This window comes from Apis mellifera, linkage group LG10 (genome assembly GCF_003254395.2).
Source record: "Apis mellifera strain DH4 linkage group LG10, Amel_HAv3.1, whole genome shotgun sequence".
Lineage (NCBI taxonomy): Eukaryota > Metazoa > Arthropoda > Insecta > Hymenoptera > Apidae > Apis > Apis mellifera.
In genome coordinates, this window is record NC_037647.1 from 5802675 (window position 1) to 5815050 (window position 12376).

The 12376-nt window shown below is 22.5% G+C and overlaps 2 protein-coding genes across 3 annotated transcripts; one reads left to right on the forward strand and one right to left on the reverse strand.

Annotated features, from left to right (window-relative positions):
* Positions 1 to 1197: 1197 nt before the first annotated feature.
* On the reverse strand, positions 1198 to 8015 carry LOC551787 (HMG box transcription factor BBX). Of its 2 annotated transcripts, none has more exons than XM_624172.6 (8): positions 7656 to 8015; positions 5208 to 5408; positions 4499 to 4951; positions 4194 to 4381; positions 3969 to 4091; positions 3779 to 3886; positions 3362 to 3699; positions 1198 to 2945 (listed from the first exon to the last, which is right to left on the reverse strand). In XM_624172.6, exons 1-8 carry the CDS (start codon positions 7680 to 7682, stop codon positions 2857 to 2859), a joined length of 1527 nt encoding a protein of 508 aa, XP_624175.3. In that variant the 5' UTR covers positions 7683 to 8015; the 3' UTR covers positions 1198 to 2856. The 2 variants fall into 2 exon arrangements, with proteins under 2 accessions (XP_624175.3, XP_026299069.1); XM_026443284.1 differs by lacking the exon at positions 7656 to 8015 and adding an exon at positions 7228 to 7636.
* An 873-nt stretch (positions 8016 to 8888) lies between these two features.
* LOC551756 (protein crooked neck) lies at positions 8889 to 12365 on the forward strand. Its single transcript, XM_624143.6, has 14 exons — positions 8889 to 8996; positions 9113 to 9202; positions 9295 to 9455; positions 9756 to 9952; positions 10026 to 10327; positions 10416 to 10530; positions 10601 to 10776; positions 10843 to 10943; positions 11005 to 11116; positions 11198 to 11344; positions 11431 to 11507; positions 11595 to 11712; positions 11794 to 12054; positions 12129 to 12365. The coding sequence occupies exons 1-14, from the start codon at positions 8961 to 8963 to the stop codon at positions 12282 to 12284; spliced, it is 2049 nt and encodes a 682-aa protein (XP_624146.2). The 5' UTR covers positions 8889 to 8960; the 3' UTR covers positions 12285 to 12365.
* Positions 12366 to 12376: the final 11 nt, after the last annotated feature.

The following is a 12376-nucleotide window of genomic DNA, read 5'->3' on the forward strand; positions in this document are numbered from 1 at the left end:
GGATTAAAAATATAAAAATTATAGATAAATTAATTTTAAAAGTTCATTTAATTTCATCATTTCATAAATATTATATAGTGATAGTCAAAACTTTAAAAATTATCAAATTATAAAATATAAATAATCGAAAATAAAACATTTTTTTAAATATTAGTCATATGATTTTATGTAATTACAATAAAATAGTATTTCTAGTATTTTAAAATGATTATATATTTATTTAATTTACTTTTTTATAAATAATTATGAAATTATTTTGATATAATGTTGGTAATCTATATATAATTTTATGTAAATTTATATATATTAATAATCATTTATACATTAAAATTATTTTTAAAATTTATAAAAATATATAAATATTGTGAACAATGTAATATGAATTAAATAAAATTTAATTAAGATGGATCTCTACACCTGTAACCTTAGCATTAAAAGTTACTAAACTGTAAAATGAAATTTATATTTAAATATTTATATATAGAATAAAAGCATACGGAATAAAACAGAATAAACAGAATAAATATAATATATTTTTAGAAAGTGACGAAAATGTCACAAATATATGATTATTCATCAAATATTTGTTTGATTAATGCTAATAGAGATCATTTATTATTTGTATTTATGTTAAAAATATGCATACTTGGTGCAAAATATTTTTTATGTATATATTTTAAAAAAATTATAAAAAATTAAGAAAATTAAAAAAATTTTTTTAGAAATAATGATTTTGAATAATAATTTTTCTTTCTTATATAAACGAATTTTAAACAAAATTAATTATTTTCCTTTAGTCTAAAGAATTTCTTTTTAAATAAATAAACATATATATTAAAAAAAAAATAAAATTTATTATATCATTTTGTTTTGTAAAATAAAATAAAAATATATTGCAAATAACTTCAAGATTACATCAAAATATTATATCTTTATTATTCATATAAACGGTATACAATATGTTACAAGTATATATATATATAATGTAGATATATATATATATATCTATATATATGTCGCATGATGTGTGTATATATATATATATATATATAATTAATATAATAATATATATATAACATATATATATAATACATATATATATATATATAATATATATGTCGTGTAAATTATATTTTTAAAGCTAGGTACATAGATGTTTGTGCAGTAAAATTCGAAACACTTTCCCTTATTTTTTTCTTTTATAATTCCAAATATTCGGACGTTGGCTGTAAAAGCCTTACTATAATTATGTACCGTAACCACAATTAGAAAATGTGGAAGGTATAAATGTAAAAGCCAAAAACATTTAGAATTACGAAACGAATCGAAAATATATTGTTGGTCATTGTTTAATATCTATGTTCATATCTCTTCAAGGCACATTTGAAATATAATCAGTATACTCATTTCCATATTACAGAGGAATTTACTAACATTAATTGTTCCTATCATTTTACTAATAGTCTAGAGTTAGACTTCAATGAAATTAAAAAAGTGAGAAAGAAAATGGGAGAAAATCAATAGAAAAATATAAAATATTAAAAACTCCTTTAGCCAAAATCACAGACAAGTCCCTTACTTTCTCAAACAGAGCACAGAATCGCATTTTTCATGGTCTTAATTCTAGAATAATAGTTATATAAATATTATATAAATATACATTCATATATATATATACGTAGTCTTATCAAATTATATACATATACGTATACATACGCTTCCTGATATCAGACATTCTCTAACAATAAAATTTACATTTCTTATTTTGCATACGTGACGTTATTATGTATATTTACATGTACGCACGTACAATATATAAACAGTGGTCTTTCATGTGTATATTGCGTATGTATATATATATATATATACATATACATATATTTATACACATATATTTTGATTATATCCTTTTTTGATATTCAGATCATGAAGGATATCTTCCATAATACTGCACCTATTTCTATGTACATAAAATGTTTACAGAACATAATGAAATACAGATAAAACGTTTGCCGATGATAATAACAAAAATAGTAACAAGTGACTTTGCGTTATTACGTGTTATCGTTACTACATATAGATATGATAAAATGCCCTGCTCATCGGCTTTGTTAAAGTTCACGGTTTGTTACCGTTTCTTCTTGATCGTATTTATAATATTTTATATTAGAAAAATTAGTCTGCAAGATTAAATTCTTGCTTCGCCTACATCATTGCATATTATACGCTCATTAACACTCTCTTATTGCATGCACCTTTCCTTTTCTTGAATATTTACCTAGTCAGGTCCTATATGACTACAATACATCCTTTGTTGGAAGTTGCACAAATTTCCCAATGAATATCAATACACGGGCATTTTTGTTTCAAGTTATATAAAATGGCTATTATCTGCACTGCAGGTATTTATTAACAAGTATAGAATGCTTGACGTAATATTTTAATAATTACACGCAACTCAAAGTGAAAACTAGAATCTTTTTTCAATATATAATAATAACAAGGTTATTCATTAACAAACTATACAAGAAACTATACTCCATAAACTACATTTGTGGGACATTTATGCAACATAAAAAAAATATTTTTACACGTTAAGTGACAAAATTATGATAGCAGTCAGTATTAATATTCATATTAATAGCGATTAACGACATAGATATTAACAATAATAACGTAGCATATTTTTGAATAATTAAAAACGTTATTATTTTTTTCTTTAACAGCAATCAAAGCAATTATTTCAATAATTCAGCTAATAAGAAATTGTATTAAGAAATAAATGAATAAGATTTTGGTTTACTTAGTACAAGTTTACGTCACGAATGACTGCTAAATACGAAAAATATATATCTCTTATGTATTATTTTTGGTAAGTTTTGTTCTGTTGGCGGCAACTGCTGCAAGACATGCCAGTGCTTCTAAGTCCGGCGATGCACACCACGCTATTAATATTTGTATAATTAATTAATTTGAATTAATTAAATAATTTAAACTTATATAATATTTATAATAATAAAAAATTAAATATAATATTAATTTAATAATTTCAAATATTTTTTCTATTTTTAAATCAAGATTATTAATAAAAAGTAAAACTTAAGTACATATTAAAACTTTGCAGATTGGAATGCAATTATATGTTATCTAACTCATAAAAACTTTACATGACATAAATCAATGCTTTAATTAATACGAAATTTAATTTCTAAATGAATTTTTTCTTTACAATATATTTTTTATTTTTATATTTTAAGTCTTTAATATTATATGAAAATATAAATAATTTAAATAAAAATTTTTATAACATAATAATATTCCAATCTGAAAAATTTACAAAGTTTTATTTATACATACTTACATTTATTAATTTCCTCAATTTCAATTTGCTTTGAATCATTTATAGCTGCTGCATTACGTGTAATACTTTGTTTTCGTGCTTTCCTTTTTTGACTTCCAACTAGAAGTTTTTCAACATCTTCTGAATTTTCACGTTCTGTTTGAGATATTATTGAATTGTTTTGACTATTTGCTTGATCATTGATATCAAAATTATTTTGATGTCTTTTATTATTTGAAGTTGATGTTAATTTTTGTGCAATTTTTTTCTTTTTCGTACGTTGTTGTTTCTTCTTTTCCTGAAATTCTTCTAAACTTAAAGATGGTAATGCTTCAATTTTCTTTTCTAAATTAAAATCCCTACATAAAAAAATGAAAATAATATATTTTTATTGTATACCACAGTATTTTAATATATAACTTATACAATTAAACTTACTCAGCTCGAAATCTTTTTCTTGCAGTCCAAGGTCCAAAATCAACTTGGTCTTCTGCATCTTCAGTTTCTGTTTCTTCTGGTTTTGCTGCTTCTACATTTCCTTCAGCACTTTACATAATATTTATATATTATTTTTTTTATTTATATGTATATATGATATAAAAATTAACTATAAACAAATATAAGTCACCTTTCAACAAGATGTTCTAATTCGCTACGAGAATTATTTCCACCTTCACTGCTCAAAGAATCTGTTTTCTCACTGACATTTGAAGAAATAGAATTTCTTCTTTCATTTGTTTGGCCATCAGTGCTAAGTAAATTAATTAAAACATGTTATTAATAATAAATTGATTATTATTATTATTATTATTTGCATATAATGTGAATCTAATAAAATGCCATAATTATTTACCTATAATTCCCAGCTTGTCTTCTTCGTTTAGGTTGCTGTCCAGAGGCACCAACATTTTTCATTTGTTCAGCAAGGAACTTTTGATAACGTAAACCTTTGCATGTTCGTTCAGTTCTAAAATTACTTTCTTCTGAAGGCATATTTGTAGATAAAAAATTATTTAATTCTGTTTTTTCATCTTCTATATCCTAAATATAATTATTAATGTTAAAAATATAAAATTTAAAAAAACAAAATAAATATTTAATAATTATTTAATTTAAAAAATTTTAATTAAAAATATTTTAATTAAAGAGATTTCTTACATATTGATGCACATTATTATTTGATTCAGATTTTTTTCTCTTTTTTACATCAAAAAGATCAGCTTTACATTCTCTCTTATTATCAGGTGAAAAAGGTACATCTAAATATCTTTTCTTAGGAGGTTTTGGAACTTCAGTATCATTTTCAATCACAGAATCATTAATAGTCACTTGTTCATCTGCTACTTGTGTTTTTTGAGGAGTAAACAATGAACTGAGGCCACCTATTTGGGATTCATCAGCTAGTTTGCCTGGTTGAATTGATTGTCCATCTTGTTTATCAGATTTTGAAGAATCGGAAGACTTATTTTCAGATTTTACATTTTCTATTTGCTCGTTAGAATATGTTTCTGCCTTTTTATTTGTAGGCCTAGTATTCAAAGTACGTAAAGGAGGTGCTGGTAATTTGTACCATTTAAAATCAGGATTTGCATTTAAGAATGCATCTTTGTACTAAAAAATGATTAAAACAAAATATTTTTTTCAATATATTATGTAATTTAAAAAAAAATATATGCTGTTATATATTTTATATATAATATATATATAATGTAATAATATTATAATTATAAATGTAGCTTTTAATGAAAATATTTCTTTAAGATTAAAAATAAATAATATAATAGGATTTATAACAGACTATATTGAATTATATTAACATATAATTATTAGAATGATATTTAATTTTTTTATTATATAATCAATTTACCTCCTGTGCTAGATTTGTATATGAACGTTTTTGATCTGGATGAAGAGTGGCCCACCATTCTCCAAGTACTCTTGTAACAGCTCGATTTTCTAAATGTGGGAAACCAGATCGCACTGAACCACGGTGTCGTTTACAAAAAATAAGAAAAGCATTCATTGGTCTCCTTGCATGATGAGCTGGTTCTCTTAATTCTCGTGATTCCTAATTATTAATATAATTTTATAAATTCATTATTTCAATATATATTTATAAATACTTAAATAAAATAGCATAATTAAAATAAAATAAAAAATAAAAATTTCATACAAAAATATTTTTGTTAGTATCTTAAAATATAAAATATTTATTACAAAATTTAAATTAAAATAATTAAATTTTTCAAATTAAAAAATCTGAAGAAACATTGAAACAAAAAATATTTAAAAATAAGTGAAAAAAATCTCATCTCTTAAATTTTTAATATTTTTAAATATTTCATAATTATTTACATAAATTAATAGATGTATTAATGTTTATTAAATTTTTTATTTATTTGTTAATAGATATATTTTTTTCTTTTACATCATAACAATATTCAGTTGTGTTACAGCATTTCTGAAGCCTTAAAATCACATACCTTGACAGTTTGTAAGGTCACATATGCTTATCTGTATATTCACAGTTAATAGTAATATATTAAAACCAAATACTTATAATAGAAGTAATTTTAAAAATTATAAACATATGTTATTAATTTAATAAATACACAATATATGAGTTTTATTGATATTATATATGATTAAATATATATACTGATTATATATTTTTTAATAAATTATTTAAATCAAAAATTATTAATATGATATATCCTAAATTCTATTTTGTTTAGAAGAAATGTATTAAAAAATTAATCAATTATAAATATGAAAATAGAAAATAAAAATATTTAATTATTAATTATTATATGTGAAAGAAATGTTTTAATTTTATAAAAATAATATATAACAATTTATGAATATAATTAAATAAAATAATATAATTAAATTAAATAAAATAAAGTATTTATAATATTTATTATTATCTTTACTTATTTTAATCTGTATTTTCCTCCATTCTTAATTAAATGTTATACAAGTAACAAAAAAACGTAAATGTGAATATGACATGAATATCTTATTCATATACGCACATATAAATGAAAAATAAAAGTAAATATATATTAATTTCAATTAGAAATAATCTTTTCGTTATTCATTCTTATCTTTTCAATATTTTTACCTTCATGATAAGTCAACTTTGTTACGAAATAACAGTGAAGTAAATGTATTAATTTATATTTTTTACGATATTATAAAATCAAACATTTGAATTGAAGTATCGTCTATAAATCACGAAAAGAATGCCATTTAATTGCTATATGATATTTACAAAAAAATGATTTTTCCAAAAAAAGATTTCGTTTCGTGATCCAAGAAAAAAAATCACGTCTATTTATGGTACAACGAAGAGAACGATCTGCAAATGCTTGAATTGGTAGAATTCAATGTCAAAAGAATGAAACATTCGTCACATTCCAGAAGTACTTTTTTTGTAATCATATTAATAATATACTATATAAATTAATAATAATAATAGAAGAAAATCTCATTAAAAAAGAAATATAGATGTTCATCGTTATAACAGGCATATGTTAATTTTCGTATTCTGTCTAATTACTTCGGCTGCACAAAGTCCAAAATATTTTCAGTAAATGTCGCAATTCTTCATTAATTTCAATTTATCTTAAGTTTGAATCATGTACAAAAAAAAGGCAAGAAAAAAATTATAAAGAAAATATCATAAAAATTGCTAGAACATGTTGCTTGTCATACGTCGCAGCTTTCGTTAATGCTATTGTACGTTGATTGTCTTGATCGTATTATTCCCATCAAATTTATAGAAATTTTTAATGTTTTGAAACAAATTTTCTAGGATATTTCACGTGAACTAAAAGTTGAAGGGAATCATGTATTGCGTATTTTTTTGCAAAATTTCATGATACCTTTTTGATCATCTACTGACAGCTGCTGGTACAAATGTAAATACTGCATATAGTAATCTATACGTCTTTCTATGCACCGATGATCTGGCAAATATTTGAATGAAGTAAAATGTCTCTTTAAAAAATTCCTATTCACACAAAATGGTAGTATGTTATTGTATTATTCATTCCTGCGTCCCTCTCACTGTCAAATATTTATTAATCCAGAACTAAAGTCAAGACGTTGTTGTTCCTTTTAGTATGAACAGTCTCAAGACATTGTATAAATCCCATTTTTTGACTCAAAATCATCGCGAAAAAATTACACGTTCGATTATTTAAAACAATAAATTTATCCCTCAACAATATTACAAATTCACCATTGACACAAACGTATCAAAAAGCTCTTCGCAATTCGAGAAAAATACAATGTATTTCTCCCTACTCACCTTGCGTTGTTGCTCGTTGGCAGCCATTTCTGATTTCACTTGACAATTCACTCAGCGGCGCATAATAAAGATAAAGCTTCGGCACTGAGTGCCCTCTCTTTTCCTCTATATCTTGCTTTCTTTCTCTGGTTCTTTCCCGTGCACGAATTAACCTCTCCTTCTTATATACTATTTCTATCTTTTTCTTTCTTGAATAACTTCGTCTACATTTGTTTCAAGAACCCACGTGAAAGAAAATTTTCGCAAATAGTTTTGATATTTTATTATATTCTAGTAGATTTATTAATAATTTTTAAAAACATTTCAGATTACATTTTACTCGAATCACATGAATACTATTATTTCAGCAATTTGTCTTTTTAACTAAATGTTTGTCGTACAAACGTCACGAATGTCGTGCAAACGTCACTATTAAAACTAGTCACGCGCTTATACTTGTTTCAAAATTTGAATTAACTTGAATGAATTAACAGATTTTCAATCGTTTCAATTTTCACTATAATTCTAATTATATTTGAATTTTAATTATATTAAATATTAAATTTTTGTTTTGTTTCATATAAATTTGCATATACAATTAAGAAAGCAATACATTAATGTTGTGGATACATAATATCGTGCGCATTGCGTTCAAAAAAGGGAAATGTTCGCGCGTATAAGTACTTTACAGTGTTAACAATCAAACAACAGTAAAGTTACTAAAAGGAATTTTCTTTTTTTCTCTTAAAATTTCTTCTTTTGGAAAAGGAAATTTCTTTAAAAAAAAAAGAATTAAAATTGTATACTATATTTAAATTAATGAAAAATAAAAATATTAATTTTTGTTTATAAATTAATAATTAATAAAATGAAAATATATAATAAAAATATTTTTCAAATTATAATAAAAATATTGAAAAGATGATTACCAATGGAATATAATAAAAAATTAAAATAACTATATAACATATTGTGCGCACAATCTATAGAATATAAGATAAGTTATGCTTGATTTGTACATTTAATGTATGTTTACTATAATATCTCTTAATAATTGCAAACATTATTTATATATTTATTATGTAAAATAATGCTATAATATTTTAATTTTATATTATTTGATTTTGATTTTTAAAGTGAAATTAATTTAAAAAAAAATATATGTTATTTTTTATTATAAATGTGAAATATGAATTGAAATAAGTAAAAATATAAAAAATTTTTGAAATATTTATATTTATTTAATAATTTAATAAATCATATCATATATATTAATCACTTTAATTATTTATTTTATTAAAAAGTAAAAAAATTAAATTAAACACTATGGAGAAATCACAGAAAATGCCAAAAGTTGCAAAGGTATGTAATTTTTATATTTTATCAATTATATATCGTTATCATTTATCATATAATCTGATATTTAATTAAAATAGTTTTTTGATATATAAGATTATTTAAATTTTATTTTATTTTAGGTTAAAAATAAAGCACCTGCTGAAATTCAAATAACAGCAGAGCAGCTTTTACGAGAAGCTAAAGAAAGGGATTTAGAAATTTTACCACCGGTAAAAATTTTAAAATTTTAAATATTTTAATATTTTAATATTTAAACTAAAATAATTAAAAGATATATAATAAATATTTACATGTTCTTTAGCCACCAAAACAAAAGATCTCTGATCCTCACGAATTAGCTGATTATCAGCACAGAAAACGTAAGGCTTTTGAAGATAATATTCGTAAAAATCGTATGGTTATCTCAAATTGGATAAAATATGCTCAATGGGAAGAGAGTCAAAAACAGATACAACGGGCACGGTATGAAATATAAAATTATCTTTATTTTTTAGTTTATTTAAATTATTTTTATTTTTTAATTTTTAAAATGATCTCACATTGATTCAGTTTTTATATATTATGATTATTTATTATATATAATTAATATATTATATTTCTAATAATAAAAAATGCTCTAAATTTTATATTAATTTATAAATATATAAAAAATATATAAAATAATATATTTGAAAACATGATATGCAATGTTATTTTCAAAAATGTTATAAAAAATAAATTGAATTATTTTACAAGTTTTTGTAATGAATTTATAAATTTCAGATCTATATATGAACGTGCTTTAGATGTTGATCATAGAAATATTACATTATGGCTCAAATATACAGAGATGGAAATGCGAAATCGTCAGGTAAACCATGCTAGAAATTTATGGGATCGTGCTGTTACTATATTACCAAGAGCAAATCAATTTTGGTATAAATATACTTATATGGAAGAAATGTTAGAAAATATTGCAGGTAAATTTCTTTCTTATATTTTTAATTTAAAATAATATACTATAAAAACTTAATAATTGAAAAATTTATTTAGGAGCACGTCAGGTATTTGAAAGATGGATGGAATGGGAACCTGACGAACAAGCATGGCAAACTTACATTAAATTTGAATTAAGATACAAAGAAATACAAAGAGCTAGACAAATTTACGAACGATTTGTAATGGTTCATCCCGAAGTTAAGCATTGGATAAAATATGCTCGATTTGAAGAATCTCATGGTTTTATTAATGGTGCTCGCAATGTTTATGAACGTGCTATTGATTTTTATGGCGACGAAAATTTAGATGAAAGATTATTTATTGCATTTGCAAAGTTTGAAGAAGGGCAAAGAGAAGTAAAGAGATTACATTAAGATTATTTTATTATAATATCCAATGATAATATTTAATGCATCTCATATTATATATGTATTTTTGTTATAGCATGATCGAGCTAGAGTAATTTATAAATATGCATTAGATCATATCCCAAAAGAAAAAACACAAGAAATTTATAAAGCATATACAATACATGAAAAAAAATATGGAGATCGTTCAGGTATTCAATTTTAATAGATTTATCATAATGAATTTTATATACGTATAATCATATATATTACTATTTATAGGTATTGAAGATGTAATAGTAAGTAAACGAAAATATCAATATGAGCAAGAAGTAAAAGAAAATCCTTCTAATTATGATGCTTGGTTTGATTATTTGAGATTAGTAGAATCAGAAGGAAATGTAGATATTATTAGAGAAACTTATGAACGCGCAGTAGCTAATGTACCTCCAACTAAAGTAAGTGATTACTATTCAAAATAATATTTTAAATAGATATATTATTACAAACATACCATTTTTCAGGAAAAACAATTTTGGAGAAGATATATTTATCTTTGGATAAATTATGCTCTTTTTGAAGAACTTGATACTGAAGATATAGAAAGATGTAGACAAGTCTACAGGTAATTAATATTTTTTTTATTAAAATTGATAATTTAATTAATATATTTATATTTTTTTCAGGGCTTGTTTAGAATTAATTCCTCACAAACATTTTACTTTCTCTAAAATTTGGTTATATTATGCTAATTTTGAAATAAGACAAAAAAATTTAACAGCAGCTAGAAAAACATTAGTAAGTAATAATTTAAAACATTTATGAAATTTAATAATTTCTTTAAAAAAATAATAATAATTTTATCTTAATTGATTGTAGGGTATGGCATTAGGTATTTGTCCTAGAGATAAATTATATCGTGGATATATTGATTTAGAAATACAGTTAAGAGAGTTTGATAGATGTAGAATTTTATATGAAAAATTTCTTGAATTTGGACCAGAGAATTGCACTACATGGATGAAAGTATACAAATTTAAATAATTTATTATTTATTATAATTTTACAAAAACAATAGATAATTAAAAATTATTTATTAATATTTTATTCAGTTTGCAGAATTAGAAACACTCTTAGGTGATGTAGAAAGAGCACGAGCTATTTACGAATTAGCTATATCACAATCAAGGTTAATATTTATAAAAAATTATTTAAAAATCATTTCTTTTAATAAATTTCTATTATATTGTATTATATTATTATTTTAATTTTATAGATTGGATATGCCAGAACTTCTATGGAAATCATATATCGATTTTGAAATATCACAAGATGAAACAGAAAATGCAAGGCAATTATTTGAAAGATTATTAGAACGTACACTTCATGTTAAAGTAAGTTTAATATACAATATAAAATGCATTTTATAAAAATTTATTTTATATTATTAAGTTATATATATAAATTATATTTAGGTATGGATAGCATATGCTAAATTTGAATTAGCAAATTCAACAAGTGAGGATGATTTTGATAATGTTGTATTAGCAAGAAGAATCTTCGAACGTGGAAATGATGCTCTTAGACAGAATGGTGATAAAGAAAGCAGAGCGCTACTTTTAGAAGCATGGAGAGATTTTGAAAATGAAAAAGGAGATGATGAAACTCGAGCTAAAATTATGGAAAAAATGCCTCGAAGAATTAAACGTAGAAGACGTATCGTTGGAGAAGATGGAGTAAAAAAATTTATTATATTATTTAAAAATTATTTTAAAAAATATTTTTTTATATTTGAAATTTTTATTTCTAGAGCGATGATGGTTGGGAAGAAATATTTGATTTCGTATTTCCAGAAGATGAATCACAGAGACCTAATCTTAAATTTTTGGCATCTGCTAAGGCTTGGATAAAAAATAAAGAAATTAGTGAAAAAAATGAAAATAATCAATCAGATTCCAATAGTTAAAAAATTATTTTCGTAAAAAAATTTTTTTTTTGTAAATAAAAAATAAATTTTTGCTTTTTGATATGTAAATAAAATAATGAGTAAATGAAAAT